This window comes from Camelus bactrianus, chromosome 2, assembly GCF_048773025.1.
Source record: "Camelus bactrianus isolate YW-2024 breed Bactrian camel chromosome 2, ASM4877302v1, whole genome shotgun sequence".
NCBI classification, from domain to species: domain Eukaryota; kingdom Metazoa; phylum Chordata; class Mammalia; order Artiodactyla; family Camelidae; genus Camelus; species Camelus bactrianus.
The window spans coordinates 64,633,904-64,651,072 of record NC_133540.1 but is presented as its reverse complement, the minus strand read 5'-3'; the positions used below and the strand labels follow the sequence as shown (position 1 = coordinate 64,651,072).

Here is a 17,169-nt window from a genome sequence, read left to right as displayed (position 1 = left end):
ACAAGGCCAACTCCATACAGTTTTATGAGTATTAAATGAAGTAATGCATGTTAAATGCTTAGGAACATACCTGGTACGTGGAAAGTCTCAGTAACTAATATTTGAGAAAATTAAAGATTAAAAGCCTGAAATAATTTAATCCATAGAAAAGAAAGGGATGGCATTTAATGCCAGTCTTCAGGTTTCTGAAAATTGTCAAACAGGTTACTAAATACCAGTCAAATATAAATTTTAAAGGAAGTGCAATTTCAGCACCAGGACAAATGGCCATAGTATAGTAAGAGAGAATTCCGGTCTAATTTTCTTGGGAAGTTTTGAGAGGGAGGTTATGGTTGTCTCTAGAATTGATTTCCTGTGGTTGTCTTCCTATGGTAGTGTGATACCCAACTGTATGACTTGGGGGCACCCATTCTGCACTTTCATACATGTTCATAGCTTAATCTATAATTTTAGTGATTTAAGTTTTAGAATCAAGAAGGAAGTTCTGTAAGTTCTTCATAGACAACTGTACTCTTGGAGTATGTTACATGGTCTGTTTCCTCTTTTCTCTTTAATAGGAAACCAGACTGCCAGTGAGCTTTCATAAACTCAAACATACTTGTGTTTAACCTGTAGGCTGCTTCACAGTGACTAATCTAGCTCATATCAGTACAAGAATCTATTTTAATCTTTTAAATATGTTATTGTACACTTTACTGTTAGAGGTTAAAAGCACAGATGGTAGGCTCAGACTGAGTGCACTGGAATCATAATTCTAATACCTATTCAGTTTTCCCATCTGTAAGATAAGACTAACGTTAGTACCTTAATAGGGTAAATTTTGAGAATTAAGTGAAATGACATATGTACAACAATGAAGAGTCCTAGTTTATTTTAAGCAGTTGATAATTTACATTATTATTAGTTTTATTTTTACTCCAATTATTCCATAACTAAACCACAGCTTACTCTGGCTACATATAATATAAAGAAAACTTTTTCTCTACTGTTCCTAAAACATAAAAAATGTTGAAAATATAACACCATGTCTGTGCTTGTTCATTAAGTATTTATTTAGCATTGAGGGTGGGTGAAATACTACATAGAGAATAGCAGATCTATGCTGATGATTCGTATACAACTTGTGTGTGATTCCTGTATGCTTTCTCCTGGATGTTTTTTCTCATTCTGTATATATGAATATATTTAAAAATTTTTGTTGACTATCTGTTCAAGAAATTGTGCTAGGCATCGTATAAGAACCAATGGGTTGAAAGAGGAAGCATCTGTCCTTGGAGATACTATTTATATAATAAGAAAAGACATAGATAATTCAATAAAAATACAGTAGCTCTCAAAATCATTATAGTGTTAATTGCCACATCAGTGGCGTGGAAAATACATGTTATATATCCAGAGGAAAAAAGATAAACGTAGAATACAGGTGTTTTCATGTTTTGTTCGTTGTACTCATGATAATACCTTACAAACTGATTTTTAAGAATGATTACTTTTTTTTATAAAGTATTACAAGTTTACTACAAAAATATAAATGATTTGAAAGAGTAAGAAAAAGGAAGTCATACATCTCTCAAAAATTTATCTCTCATAAACATCTGTTGCTAACAATCAATGGAATTACTGCGTACTTTGAGTATCTGGGCAAGATTATTTTAAAATGAGAACATACTCTATGTACTATTTTTAAATATAATAACTTAGTTTAAGTTATTTTAAATTAATATAAAGTAAAATGGAAGGACATTAATTTTCAGATAAGAATTTATTTACTCAGAATACTTTCTAAGTTTAATGATGATACAAAAAAGTAGTAAAAGAATGGAGTCACTTATTTAAATTCAAGGTTCAAATTTAGGCATTATTAAAAGACTGAATTCTGTGAAGGATGATATTAGTAGTTTATACTTTCTCCTCCCCAAGTGCTCAGTTTTCCTATTCTATGATTACTTTTATTTCATCAAGATTTTTAACATTTGCATTTTGTGATGCCATCATAACCCTCTTGGTATTTAGTCTTTGATCTAGACATACATGTATTCGACTTACTGTGTGCTCTTGGTCCAAGGTGTGTACATTTCCATTTTGCTTACTTTGGTTCTTCTATTTGCTGGCTGGACTTTTCTTTGTTTAAATTTTGATCATAGTTACACTTCCATATTGAACAGTGATAAAACATCTGTAATGAAAACCAGCAGTCCTCTGCTCTTCCTCTTGCCAAATGCAATTCTCTTCCCCATAGGAACCTTAAGAATTACCATTCTTCCAATTTTTTTTGTTGTTCTAGTTGATATTTCTAAAAGATACATTTATACTACTATTTCTTAATTTACTAATTATAACTATTATCTATTGGTTTTCTGTGAATAACCTAGGTAAGAATTGTCAGTCTCTCTCTCTCTTTTTTTTTTTTTTTTTTGAGAGGAGGTATTGGGTATTGAACCCAGGACCTCTTGCATGCTAAGCATGTGTTCTACCACTTTGAGTTATACCCTCCTTCTGGATTTCAGTCTCTTGATCTGACACTTCCGTCATTCTCCAGGATATTTAAATCTCAACTTGCAGCTAAATTACTAGTCCTATTTTACATTATTATGATTGTCTTAATCTCTTTAGGCTGCTTCAATAGGATATCACAGACTTGGTAGCCTAAACACCAAACATTTATTTCTCACAGTTCTGGAACCTGGCAATCTGAAATCAGAGCTCCAGCAGGTGGAATTCTGGTGAGGTCCCTTTTCCGGGTTGCACACTACTGACACAGACTTCTTTCTGTGTCTTCACATATAGCAGGAGGGGCCAGGGATCTCTCTGGAGCCTCTTGTATAAGGACATTAATTCCATTCGTGAGAGCTCCACCCTCATGACCTAGTCACCTCCCATCAGCCCACCTTGTAATACTGTTCATATCAACATATGAATTTGGGGTAGGACATAAATCTTCAGTCCATAACAATGATTATCTACACGTTTATACTATTGATCCAAAGAGTGTATAATGATCTTGCTTTCTTTTTTGTTTTTTCTGTAATTAATTTAACTTTCTTTTGCATTTTACATGTAAAAGTTTGTAATGTACCTATCTTTAATGTTTTTTTCAAAACTTCCTATCAGAACTGTCAAACTTCTATTAGCATTTTTCCTCAAATTTTCAAATACTTGTTATAATGTTTCAATTGCTTTATTAGTTTATTTTCCTTAGTGCTCCCTCCCCAAATTCTCCATCCATCTATTATAAGTCCCTGGGCCTCCTGAACATCTGCCACCCTGGAACATTCTTTTTTTCTTTTGATATTTTAATTTACCTTTTTATTGCAGTGTAACTTACACAATCTAAGATATACAGATGAATAGAATTTTATATATGTTTTCTTTGTATAACACTCAGATCAAGATATAGAATATGTTCAGCACCCCAGCAAGCTCCCCTTGATCTGCTTTCATTCCTTAATCTTGCCCCCAAATATTCTCATCTGTATCACCATGGATCTTTTTTTCCTTCTGTTTTTGAACTTCATGTAGATACAATCATTCAGTATATACTCTTTTTCTTCTTTCACTCAACATCACATCTTTGGATTCATCCGTGTTGCATATAGCAATGATTCATTCTTTTTCATTGCTGTGTAATATTCTATAGTATGAATGTACTATAAAATTATTATTGTAAGAAGTGTCTTATTATTCATTATAATCTGGCCTTGAAACTGCTCTGAAGAAATCAATGACCAACCTAATATTTTTCTTTTCTTGGATGACTTGCTTTTCTTTCTTAGCTATATGAAGAAGTTTTATAATCATTAAACCAAGGGCAATTTAATCAGGATGTTTTCTCTGAGACTTTTTCTTGGAATGTGATTATGCCTCACTGATCCATAGAGTTGATTCCTTTTTCTTCTGTATTTTAAGTATTTTAAAATTTATATAGGAAATATTTTGATGTGTCTTTTGTTCTCTTTTACTTCAAGTTCTTGGATTATCTTTATAATTGAATATTTTCCTTTTTTTACTCTTATCCAGATACATCAGATTTTCACCAATTGCTTTAACTTTGTTCTCTCTTTTTGTATTTACTGTGAAAATATCAAGCTTTTCTTTGAGGCCAGAAATTAAAATATATCTATTTCTAGTCTAGTCATTGCTTTTTCTACTTTATTTATTAGTTGAGCAATGATATTGTTTGGGCTCTCAACCCGTCTCTTTATCTACTTATTATACCTTTTCAAATTAGTCTTTTTATTAAAAAATTAGGTCAACTTGTCTTTGAACTCTGGTTTTATTTAACCTATGCTCTTTTTTTATACCATGAAGGACTTTTATGGAGTTTTTCTTTCCTGCTTATAATTTCTACTAGTCTTTGCATGCTGTGTTACTTTCATTGTCATGATGACCATATTATTGTTGTTAATACTATTTGCCATCATCTCTTTCCATAACTGTGAATTTGTATTGCTGATCCTTTCATCTTGCTGATGAATCTTTAAGTTCAGTTTCTATTCGCATAATACTGTGTGGGTAAATTATTCTTTAAATTCCCCTCCCTATCTTATTTGCTACTTCAAATCCCCCCCCCCCCCAAGCTATAGTTCGAGAAACAAAATCTGTATTCTAGTTAGTTTTTATGGCTTGAGAGAAAAGAGGAGGAGAAGGAAGATCTGTCAGTGTGACTCTCTGGTTGGAGGTCATGGGTCTGAGTCCCAGATGAGACCTTGTTGTCTGCAAGGCCCCTCTCCTCTGCCCAGGTATGTGCTTGAGTTCCTGTGCAATTTGACTGGCTTTCCTGTCTCAGCTTTGAGCCCTGGTTCATTTGGGAGGTTAAGCCTTTCCTGCTTTTGCAGACGCCCCCGATCACTTTCCAGTGGGGAAGACATTTATGACCACCCTGGTGATTTTGGTGATTTATAAGTTTCTTCATCAGTACTAGTTCTAGGGTGGGAGATAGATTTAGGATTAGTGCTGCCTCCCTAGAACCTTCTGTTTATTTCTTCAGCATCAACTTTTTAGTTTATGACATGAGATAGTATCCCCTTTATTTGTTTTTTTGCTGTTGAATTATTCTCTTTTTTAAATGTTTACTTTGTTAGTTTTCTGGGCATGGGAATTCTATAATCTGTCTTGATGTACCCATCTTTAGCTGGAAGAAGGATTTTTAAATCCTTTAATGTAATTTCTCTTAATTCTTCTTAGGATAACACGATTCATTAGGTAGGGCTTATTTTTTTTTTTTTTTAACTTCGTTTCATAGGTGAAGAAACAGTGACTGAAAGGAATTAAGTGGCATAATCTAGGTAAAATTTTGTGGTTACTGGCAAAGTCATGTCTGCCAACCCAACATCCCTAATCCCACAGAATATTCTTTCCATTCTGTCTCGAGGCCTCTCATTTATTTCTATTACACTTCCTAGAGCCACATTTGTGCAGTGAGTACAGCGTGAACTCTGCACTGCATCTGAAGGATTACTTTAATCCCATAGGATTATGTTGGGGATAATGTGAATTATATTATTGGTCTGTGGTATAAGCAAATTAATATATTCCTTAAAGAGTACATTTAATTCTTTGAGAAATAATAATATAACCTGCTATTAGCATGTCAGATATAAGAAAACTAATACATTAACTTTCTCTTTTCCAGAAAACACAAAAGACATCATCATGGTATATGAAGAAGATGCTGAAGAATGGGCTTTGTACTTGAGGGAAGTTTTTTTATGTGTTGTGAAAAGGGAAGCCATCCTGTTACATCGCTTGGAGAATTATTCTCCTCCAGATTTGGAATTGCTGAATTTAAACTCTTACAAATGTAAACTTTTGATATTATCAAACAGCCTGCTTGAAAACCTGACTCCGAAGAAGTGTCAGTTTCTGGAAAACATACTTCTTTCACCAGAAAGTGTGGTTACTCTGCTGTGTGGGGTGAAGAGTTCAGATCAGCTCTACAAATTATTAAATATCTCTGGAGGCAGATGGGAGATCTCAACTGAGCAGGAGCCTGAAGACTACATCTCTGTAATCGAGAGTGTCATATTCAGAGGTAGTGTTGCCAAATCATCTTACTTGGTTTTTTTTTTTTTTTTTGAATTTATGAATATCCGATGTTAGGATTAGAAAAAAAGAAAAATGAAAGCCAACTTTATTTAATAGTATGTTACTCTTTCCTCAAAATGCATAGAGGTTATTAATGTTTAGCTATATTCCAATCAAGGCTTATTGATTATTCAAAAATGGTTTATAAGCATTTTCCTTAGGGTAGCTTGTATGAGATTATGCTTGGTAGAACAAGTATGGTATGCTAGGCTATATATCACTTTGGTTCTGGAAGCTGATTTCTTAGTTAACTAGTGAGGCTTGAGTTAATATTGTCTGTCCTAGTATTGGTACCAGTCAGTAGTAGTCCAAGGTTTGAAGGTCTGGGTTAGAGTTGTAGAACTGAAATACTGTTACTTTTATTAACTTTAAATAACAGATTTAGTTTTAATCGTATAGGCATTTCATTAAAGGGTGGAACCCAAGGACCCATCCATTAATTAATTACAGTTTCACGTAATATTCGAAACACTGAAGCTTAGTAGCGCTAAAGCTTCTCTCTCCCCCAGTGCTGCAGCCTTGGTGTGGGAGGGCTGCTGTGGTCAGCTGCTTTCCTGATTTTCTCAATTTATATTTTACCTTTAAGTTCCAGTGTTCCAGCTATGGTTTCTTCTCCTACAGAGAAGTGGTAGGGTTCTTGCTTTCTATTGGCCATATCAGATATTAAGTGTAGGCTCTTTTCCTTGGAGCATATTTCTGGACTCCTTAGAAATCTCCTCATTCCCTGGGGATATCTCATCTCAGTTCCCTACTGAGACACATGTTTCCCCTCCTCCAAGCTCCTAGCTGTGGTGGTCAGCCCCATATAGATTCTTACTTTTCTTTTCTATGGCTTCTTCATGTGTCTATCTTGATCAAAATCACTGAGAATCTCCCTGCCGGCCCTTTCTCCCACCTGGCCCACATCTGTCTGCAAAATAATTCATTTTTCTTTTGCTCTGACAAACTCTGGGCACACAAGCCATTCCTAATATAGACACCATGGCCCTGCCCTCAGAGCAGCAGTGCACCACAGCCTCTTGCCTTTAGTCATTTCCAAACACAAGTCGAGCACGAATCTTGGTGTTCTGTAAAACCAGAGAGCACCTGTCAGTCCCAAAGGGTTTGCAGGAAGCCCTTGTCCCTATGCTTGAGGATGGTGATGTCCCTCAGGTATCCCTGGGCGGGTGATGGTGGGACTCACGGCACATCAACAGCTCTCTTTATATTTGAAGTCTAGTGACTTCGCCATAGTGTTTCCTTGTGCTGACTGTTCTGCACTGTTTTGCCCAGGGACATGGTTACTTTTTGTGTTTGTTTATTGCTTTTGTTCCTTTTTCTTTTTGGGGGGGAGGATCTTTTCCCCAAGATGTAGGTTCAAGTCTTCTTTTATTTCAGGAACAATTTCTTGACTTACATCTTTAAATATTCGCTCTATCTTGCTATTATTGTTTTCTTTTTCAGAGATTCCGTTTATATGTACGTTGGACTTATTTTGTCCATAATATACATTACAATTTCTCTCTCATTCTTTTTGATTCTTTATTAATATCCGTTACTTAGCTTGCATTTTTCATTTCAATCCTTGTTACTTTCTTATACTTTCAGTACTCTCCTCCTGTATTATTTCAAATTTCTTCATGTTGCTTTTACTTTTTTTGTTTCTTTTACCATTTGAGCACTGGAAGCTTATAATTCATCTCTTGTTCTTATGTTGCTAACCTCTCCATGACACCTTGGATTTCTGCACTGTGTAATTGCTTCAGAAAGGTAATTGCTATTCATTACATTTTTAAATTTCATGGAGAAATGTATGGTCACAATTTTCCACTTTTTTAATGGCAGTATGTTTTTAGTATGTGATTCTTTATGTGCAATTCTCTCTCTCTCTCTCTCTCTCTCATAGTCTCTTTATACAGATCCTGTGCTGGTCCAATTTCTCTTTTTTATCACTGAACAAAGTGAGATTTTCTTGGCCTAGCCAATGGAGATAGGCAGTATGGGTTTTTTGTTCTGTTCTGTCTCCCTCACCACCCCCATGCCACCAACAATGAAAGACTTTATTTTTCTGTTTTCATAGATCTAGGCTGCTTTCTACAAATATATCTATTCTGTATAGTTCCCCCATTTAGCTTCATGTTTTCTGCTTTTTGGAACCAAACCACTTCCACAGATGATTCTGTCTGAAACCATTGTATCATGTCACGGCCTAGACTTAGAGGAAGCTCTTTGTCAGCTCTTTTTGAGATCTGATTTTGGAACCATTCTGTTGACCTGGAGGTCTAAGAATTCACCATTTATTATTTTCAGTAAATAGGGCATTTGCATAACTTCCTCATTCTCTATGTTTTGGGATAATTTATAGGAATAAAAAAGGGGAAATGTTGACTCTACACTATAATTTTCAAACTGGCAGTCCTCAAGTTTCTAACAATCTCTGTTATTTTTAATTTTATTTCTGTTTGGCATTCCCCAAGAACACAAAGTTTTTTTGGTTGAAAAGGGAAAATATTGGGAATTATGAAAAAATTACAATAAAATGCATATAAAGTACAAGTAATTTTATGTTAATTGTCTCCTGAGACAGAGGAACACTAAAAATTCATGGCAAAATTTTGAGTATTTCTCCACATCCATCATTTTTATGTCCTTGAAGAACTCAAATTGTTTTGGCCACTTAAATTATGATGTCACTATTGTGTAAAAATATTGAGGAAATGCCTTTTAGTTGTTTTGTTTTATGATGAGTACCTTTGGGTGGCTATGTCAGTAGTTCTACTATATCTTCATATAATATTCCTATTGATATTTGATAGGAGATAAGCTTATGTCTTATGGACAACATAGGACTATTTTGAAGACACTACTAGCTCTCATCTTCCTGCATTCAATTTTTAGATTCTAATTTCTTATAGTAACTTACATGCACCTACCAAGTAGAAAATATAACAATGCTGCATGGAAAAAGACATTCAAAGATGATAAATTTGTCTGAACTACAAGATGCAACCAGAATGTAGATCTATGACCAATTTGAAAACCATGCCTACAGTAATTTTTATGTATGGATTGTGTCCCTTGACAAAATTGGTATTAATTGCTGTGGTCAATGCAATAATAACTTGTTTTAATAAACAGCTTAAATGTTCTGCTATGTTATTTTGTTTCATAGTACCATTTATGTTGAATACATGAAGTCTTTTTTTTTTTAATGGGAAAAATAGGATAAAAGATGTGGAATTCAATTTTTACTGTACTTTTTCTACTTCCCTTCTATCCTGAAGAGAAATTATACAAGGAAAAAAGGAAATTTATTATTCAGGAACATTATATGATAAAGAGAATAATAAAAATGCCAGAAAAATCATGGAAATAATTGAATATTCTAGTATATTCATATGAGAAAGACAAATCAGAGGAAATCTGATAAAATTTAATGAAAGAGAAAGATATTTTATAATTAATCAAAGCTCTAGAAAAAACTTTTCAATGTTAAAAAGGATGAAAAAGATACAGTAATTCATGTCTAATATGAGTATTTTATTTCCTTTTAAGTAATTAAGAAAGCCAAATCTCCTGTCTCCTTAATTCCCAAACTGGGAGGAATACAAGCCTGCATGTGTTTTCCACCTTTATGTGTGCAGTGTAATCAATTTGACCGTATGTCTTCCTTTTTCTGTCTTCTATTTATGTCTTTAATTTTGGATCTTCATTTTCTCCTTCTAGTCTTTTCACATGTATAGATTTCGTAGAGCATTGTTTATATGTAATGCAAACTGTCTGATCTCAAATCTGTATATAATCAACTAACATTTATGAGTGTTACCACTGTGCATTTTGTTGCTTATAAATCCTCCCCTTAAAAATATGTGTACCAGTTTCAATGATCATGGCACATCTACTAGGTCTCCTGCCTCCCTTTCTCTTTCTTTTTATATATTTTGCCATTGGACCCTTTTAAGCACTCTGGTTTGCTCTCAACAGTTGCGTCAGCTCTCTCCAAGCTTTATTTTATCATAATTTATATTTATATGAAAATAGTAACATTCACATATTTCATATTTATCATACTTCTTTATTATCAAATTGTAGCTATAATGGCAGTAGGAAAGCTACTAATTCTTTCATTAAAACCTTAACATTTACATTTTGTTTTTGTATTACCAAACCAAGGATTTCAAATTTTTAGCTTCATTAAACCTAAAATAAGAAGTCTTAAATTAAGAACAGCAATAGAATAGTAGAGCTGTTGGAAAAACAAAACAAGAAAAATGACAACACAATGCATAGAAACAAACCACACAGAAGCATTTGTTTTTCTACCTTCCATCTGAGCTATATAATGCTGTAAGAGCTCTGGTTTGCTGGTCAGTGAGGTCTCATGGCCTTTCAAATGAAGTCCATTCTTGTTACATGACCTTTCAACTCCAGCATAGATGTCCAGGCCATTTCTGTCATTACCATTAGTGTGGGCATGTGCTGTACACTAAGTTAATTGCATTACCTCCCATTGAACACAGTCTCCCGTTTCTTCCTTAATATCATTGTTCTTATGCTGCCTCCTTTATGTGGAATACTTTTCCCCATGTTTTCAGTTGAAATCCCAGGCATCCTGCAAGGTCAGTTGAAAAGCTGCTCTATCAATTAATTCATTTCAGATCCTTTCTGCTTGAAAATATTCTCATCTCTAGCTCTATGAAGTTTTTATTATTCTTTACTTATGTCTCATTATATTCTTCATGATTATTTTTTGAGAATTTATTTTCTTCTCCTCATTACTTTCTGTTTCAAAAATGTAATGCTGGTAACTTTCTTTCTAAAATATTTCAGTATTATAAACATCCAGAAAGAGAACAGAAGAGTACAAATTGTGTTTTTAAGTGCAGATTTATAGATGTTTATTGGTACAGTTGGGTTTTCACTTTATTAATAATGAAAAGGTTTACTGTGGTATTCTTGCCAAGACTACATAACCTGAAATTTGGGAGGGTTCAAGATGGCAATGTAAGAAGATCCTAAATTTATGTCTTCTCATGGAGCAAACAAATCTACAACTATATATATGGAATAATTCCCTAAGAATTTTTGGACTATGTCCAAAAAAACTGTAGGAAACAGAAAACCCACTCATAAAAGGCTTGCACACATCTCACTCAGCATGAAAACCAGTCCAAAAATACCAGATTGAAAAGCACATGGCCCATAGGTGTAGGGGACCCATTTACTAATCTTGAAGAATCTGAAGCATCTGCCAGAGAGGCAAGGACAAGTTGGGATTCTCCCCAGAGACTAAGAGACTGGCAGGGGCTTTTTGTGTGTGTGTGTGTGCCATCTCAGGCTACCTTCCTAATGCTGACACTGGCAGGTGCCATTTAAAAATTCTTCCTCTAACCTGTTACCACCAGTGGGCAGGCCCTGCTGAGAGTCACACCTCGGATGGACCTTGAAGCCAGGCCGGGGCCAGCCCTGCTCACCAGTGTGCTGTAGCAACGTGGCGCAGCCACAACAGGAAGTTTCACAAAGTCCATGTGCCCCCAGGGGGACACCCCTTGAGCACCTGGCTCTCGTGACTAAGCAGAATTATGCTTCTGAGCCCCACAGGACATTTTCTCAATAAGGCTACTCCTTCAAGACTTGGAGAGAGAGCTGGTTTACCTAATATGCAGAAACACAGATAATTCGGCAAAATGAAGAAACAGAGGAGAGTGTTCCAATCAAAAAAACAAGACAAATTTCAGAAAATTATATAAATGAAAGAAGAGAGGCAATCTATCTGATAATGAGCTCAAAGTTTTGGTCATAAAGATGCTCACTGAACTCAAGGGAAGAAAGGATGAACACAGAACACCAACAAAGAGAGAGAAAACATGAATGTATGTCTATGTGTGTGTGTGTATGATTATTAGTTAAATATCCTGAGTCATCTCCTACACATATCTGTAGTTCTAAGAGAACTACAGAGAACACATTCTTGTGTTATGTGCTGATAGTTTTGTGTCTTTGAGAGGTTATGGCTTTTGAAGGAGGACATAGTTCAGTGTATGCACCATGAAGTTAGACCGAATTATCCTTTTGTTGGCATTCATGGAGCCTCCAAATGTCTGTTTTGTATGTAATAATATAGCATTTTACTGCCATTCATTCTGTTGGATGGGGCCGGGGTCATCTGGCACGAGAACTCATGTTCACTCTGTACTGTTTACTTATTTTTTATTCTATGTAATGTTGTAGCCCTTTATGTCAAGTACCATGTCTTATGTCTTCTACTCTGGCTTGTTGCCTATTGTATATATTGTGTTTCTTAGAAAAATCGAGTGGTTCAAAAACATTCGATAATGATTAGGTATCATAATCTTGTATGAGTTTCTCCCCCAAATTTCCTGCATAAGATGAATTTTTAAAAGGGGAACTTTTTTTTCAATTAAACAAGTGTTAAATAAGTATATTTTCCTACAGAAACCCTGTTACTTGCTTCTGAGCCCAGACTGGTAGGCATAGCAAAGCACTGACTTAATTAGGAATACTTTCCATCTGATATTACTGTGATGATTAAGCTTTTAATACATTTAAAGAGTGTACACTTACAAGAATTCCTGGCAAAGAATCTGTGCTCAATAAACTTAAGCTAGTTTTATTACTTTCCTGTCTATACATAAAATGAGAGGAAGGAAGAAAAGAAGGAAGGGAGGGAGGAAGGGAGGGAGAAGCGAAGAAGGAGGGAGGAAGGACAAAAGAGGAGAGGGGAAGTTGGGGAGGAGGAGGAGAGGGGAAGAAGTATCTGAGAGTTGCGGAGAGATGCAGAAGGAGAGACAGGTACCCTAGGACTGCAAATAGAGGTCAAGGTGTGATTGATTGAGCAAGAAGGAGAAATCAAAGTGGTGGATGGAAAGCTCAAGGTTGAAAGAGTGTCAAGGAAAGTAGTGAGTCAAATATCAAGTAAACAGTAAAAAAAAAAAACCAAAAACCTAAATAAAACGAACGAACAAACAAAACCTCCCAAACTAGGAGAGGTTAGAGTTCAGGAAACAGAAAACAGGTGGGAATTGAAGTAGGAAGAAATAGGAAGAGAATTGATTTGTCACTAAGGCTGATAACAAAGAACAGATTCATTTATTTTTGGATTTACCCCTACTCCTTTGGTGGGCCCAGGGCAATCATCAGGTGAGGGCCTGAGGCTTTGGACCCCCGCTCAGAAAACAATGCCTGCACAGAGTAGAAAGGAGGAGACTGGAGAGAAGTGCTGTTTCTATTTCTGGTAACTTACCAGGTAATGGCTTGTTTTCTCACAAGCTGGATGTGGTGAATATAGACAAAAGGATATACATGTTAAAAGCAGATGGAAATTCTATTTTCTAGTGGTTTTAGTTGTTCATTTTCACAATTTGATGTGTTTGGGCTTTCTCTAATAAATAAGGTGAATGAATTAGAATCACTCCTCCTGGTTTAAGTTCGCAGTTTTCAAAATTGAAAGTTTTTTTTTCTTGGTCAGAACTTACAAATGTTAAATTAAATTTACTCTTTTTATGAAGTAAAGAAAGTCTTGTCTAATTGTTTCATTAAGGGAGCCCTCTTACATTGCTCCAACCTTATGTACTAGGAAGAAGAAGAGGAATAAATGCCCATCATTATTCACTGGGTGGGTCTCTGTCCATCTCCATCATTCTGTTCAGAATAGTGGGGAGGGGGTTGGCCAGAACCTCAGAGCCCTGGCTCCCCCTAGTTTCACTGAATACAGTCTCTGATAGTGACTTGTGAAGGAGGAAGAGTAGCAGAGGCCATGGAAAGAAACATTAAATGAGTTTCCCCTGTGGCTGGTGCATTCTGAAGTTTAAGAACCACTGGTCTAGACTGTCTCATAAGTAAAATGTTTATTAATAGATAATTAAGTATTGCTCAAAGAAGTAGAAATGGTGGCTTTGCCCATTTGAAATTAGCATCTCTCCTTTGTTGTTTGAAATAGTTGGAATGCTCCTCAATTTATCTATCCATTTTATTATCCACATAAATTGTGACTATTTACAGAGGTCATTAGTTTTGGTTTTGTTCAATTAACGCAGTTACAAATGTTAGGAATACTTTTTGCATGACTCTGCTGGTGCACAAGTGTTAGTTTGGGGGCATAGGTCCAGGAAAAAGATTGCAGTCATAGGATTTGTGCATGTAAATTTAATGCAAATTGTCTCCTCAACGCAGTTGTATGGAATTGCTTCTTGTATGAGTCCTCAATGCTTCCCATTCTCTTCAATACTTGGTACCCTCAGAATTTTTAGTTTTCGGTTTAGTGGATGTGAAAGTATATTTTCTCGTAGATATAACTTACATTTTCTTGATTGCTAATGAGCGTTTTCTCATATAGTTGCACATTTATATATTCATATATTTCAGTCTCCAGTTTTGTTCTATAACATGCTTCCTCATGTCTTTTACTCACTTTGTCTTTTCATTTATTGAATAATTTAAAAATATTTAGTTATGTAGTTTATAAATATCTTCTCAGAGTTTGAGTTTGGGGCTTAAATTTTTAACTTCCTTTTTAATAGTTTTGATAAACAAGCTCTTAATATAGTTAAGTGTATCAATAGTTTTCTTTTAGCTTACTACTTGTTATATCCTAGAAGTCTTTGCCTCTTAGGTCTTACAGATATCTTCTAAAATTTGAAACTTTTAACTTTCTCATTACATAGGACATCCATCTGGAATTAATTCTGTGTGCAATGTGAAGTTGGACTCCAGATTATTTTATCCATTGTGAATTAATTACCTGTTCTTTGAATGTTTCAATTGAATTATTTAAGAGTTTTGGAATCATTCAGGTTTTCTGTTTGAGTAATTTTTGTTATTTTGTTTTTCTAGAAATTTGCTGATTTTGTTTTCAAATTTACCTTTATAAAATTGTTTATAACATTTCTTTATTTTTAATGTCTGCTCTACATAATGTCTGCTCTCTTTATTTCTAAGATAATTTATTTGTCTCCTTTTGTTTTATATGTTAACCTTCTCAGAAGTTTGTCAGTTTTATTTGTCCTTTCAAAAGACAGTCTTTTAAATTAAAGAAATTTTTCTATCATATATTTTTCTATTTTAGTTATTTTATGCTTTATTTAATATTTCTTTCTTTATACTTTATTTCAATTTTTAAAATGCTTAGCTCATGGATTTATCTAACCCTTCTGTTTTTCCTTTCTTTGGTAAATATTTAAGACTATAATTTCTTGCCAAGTAATTCTTTATCTATATCCAATAAGCTCTTACAACACTTTTCATTATTATTCAGTTCCATTTATTTTCTACTTTTATTTTGATTTCTTCTTAAGTATTACAAATAAACAGGAGTATGGGCTTTAATTTATCTTTTTGTCATTCACTTCTTAATTTTGTTGTGTGGTCAGAGAATTGTGGTCTATTATTCAGGTAGTTTGAAATTTACTGAGTTCAATTTATGGCTTGGTATTTGATTGATTTTTAAAATATTCCATGTGTGCTTGAAAAGAACACTTATCTCTGTATTTGGAATGCATCATTATTTATGGCCATTAGACCAAGCTTGTTATCTATATGTTATAGCTTTTTATAGTCTTATTTTGAGCTATCTTTTTATCTTTGTTCTGTCTTTGTTTATTAGGTGTATATTTTATAAATGGTACATAAGTGAATTTTAAAAATTCAGTCTCAGAATCTTAATATTTTAATGTATAATTTAAGCAATTTGTATTGATTGTGATACCCGATGCATATGGGTTCAATTCTTCCATCTTATTTATTGCTATTTGTTCCATTTTTTCTTGTTTCTTTTTTCTTTCTTTTTTTTTTTTTTTTTTTTTTTGCCTTTTTTGGGATTGAATTCCTCCTTATTCCATTTGCATGCTACTTTATTCTTTTAGTGATATTCTAGAAATCTCAAGATATATGCTTAGCAACTAACTTACTAAAAATTATCTTTAATTACTAACTATTATCTTTAATTATTATCTACCCTTTCCACTGAAAAATGAAAATGCCGTTTGTAATGCTTTAACTGTAAAATCACCTCTTTTTCCAACTTTTCAGGATAATTATTATTTTTTAGTTTTTTTTCACATTTTTTATGTTTATAGAATCATTATTTGTTTAACTTAAACCACCTATTTACAATTTTATTTGTATGCCGTTTTTTCCTTTCATCTAAAACTCTCTTCCTGGGATCATTTTTTTTTCCCCAAGAAGCATATCTTTAAAAATTGTCCTTGATGAGCTCTGTTAGTAATAAACTATCACAATTTCAATTTCTGCAAAAATGTCAGATTTGCATCATTATTGAAGATAGTCTCACTAGATATAAAAGTTCAGCTATTTTCTCTCAGTTCTTGAGAATACTGTTCTACTCTCTTCTCACATCAGTGTTGCTGCTGAGAAGCTGGTTATCTAGCAACCACTCATCTATAGGCAATCTATTTTTCTCAATAGCCAGCTCTTAAGATCTTGCTGTATTTGAGTTTCTTCAGTTTTATAGCAATGTGTCTAGATATTTAACTTTTTAACTTATCCCATATGTAATTATTTGAGTTTTTTAGATTTGAGATTCCATGTCTTTTCATAATCTGAAAAACGTTCAGCCTTTACATCTTCCTTCTTCTCCATTCCTCCAGGTACCTCCTGCACCCGATTAAGCGCATGTATGACTTCTCATTCTCCCTGTGTGTCTCTAAACCACCCTTTCCCATCTGCCCTCCCTTTGTTCCTCTTGCTTCGTTGTACTTAATTTCTTCAGATTTATCTTTTGGATGACAGATTCTTCAGCTGCTTCTCATCTGCCTCTGACAATCTTTATGGAGGTTTTAATTTCAGTTATTACATGCCATAACATTTTTCACTTCTTAGAGCTCAGTTTGGGTATTTGATCAAAGCCTAGTGCATCTTAATAGTCTTTGATTTCTTCACAACCTCATTCTCTTCTGTAAATTCCTTTCATTATATTAACACTTATTTATATTCTTTTTCTAAAAATAGTCATACATGGATTGCTGGCCTGGTTCTCCAAGGCTTTTGTTCTTTTAAGTATTTTTTTCATTGTAATTGATGGAACATGGAACTTTATCTGTATAAATCCTTTGAGGCTTGATTTTAACG

General features: G+C 34.1%; 1 protein-coding gene across 4 annotated transcripts in view; it reads left to right on the top strand.

Annotated features, from left to right (window-relative positions):
• The window catches only part of BANK1 (B cell scaffold protein with ankyrin repeats 1), a 382,399-nt gene that overhangs the window by 132,867 nt on the left and 232,363 nt on the right, over positions 1–17,169 (top strand). For all 4 annotated transcript variants that reach the window (XM_074343227.1, XM_074343221.1, XM_074343233.1 and 1 more), the window contains exon 2: positions 5,633–6,031. In XM_074343227.1, coding sequence (XP_074199328.1) covers positions 5,633–6,031 — 399 coding nt within the window. The remainder of the gene's footprint in view (positions 1–5,632; positions 6,032–17,169) is intronic.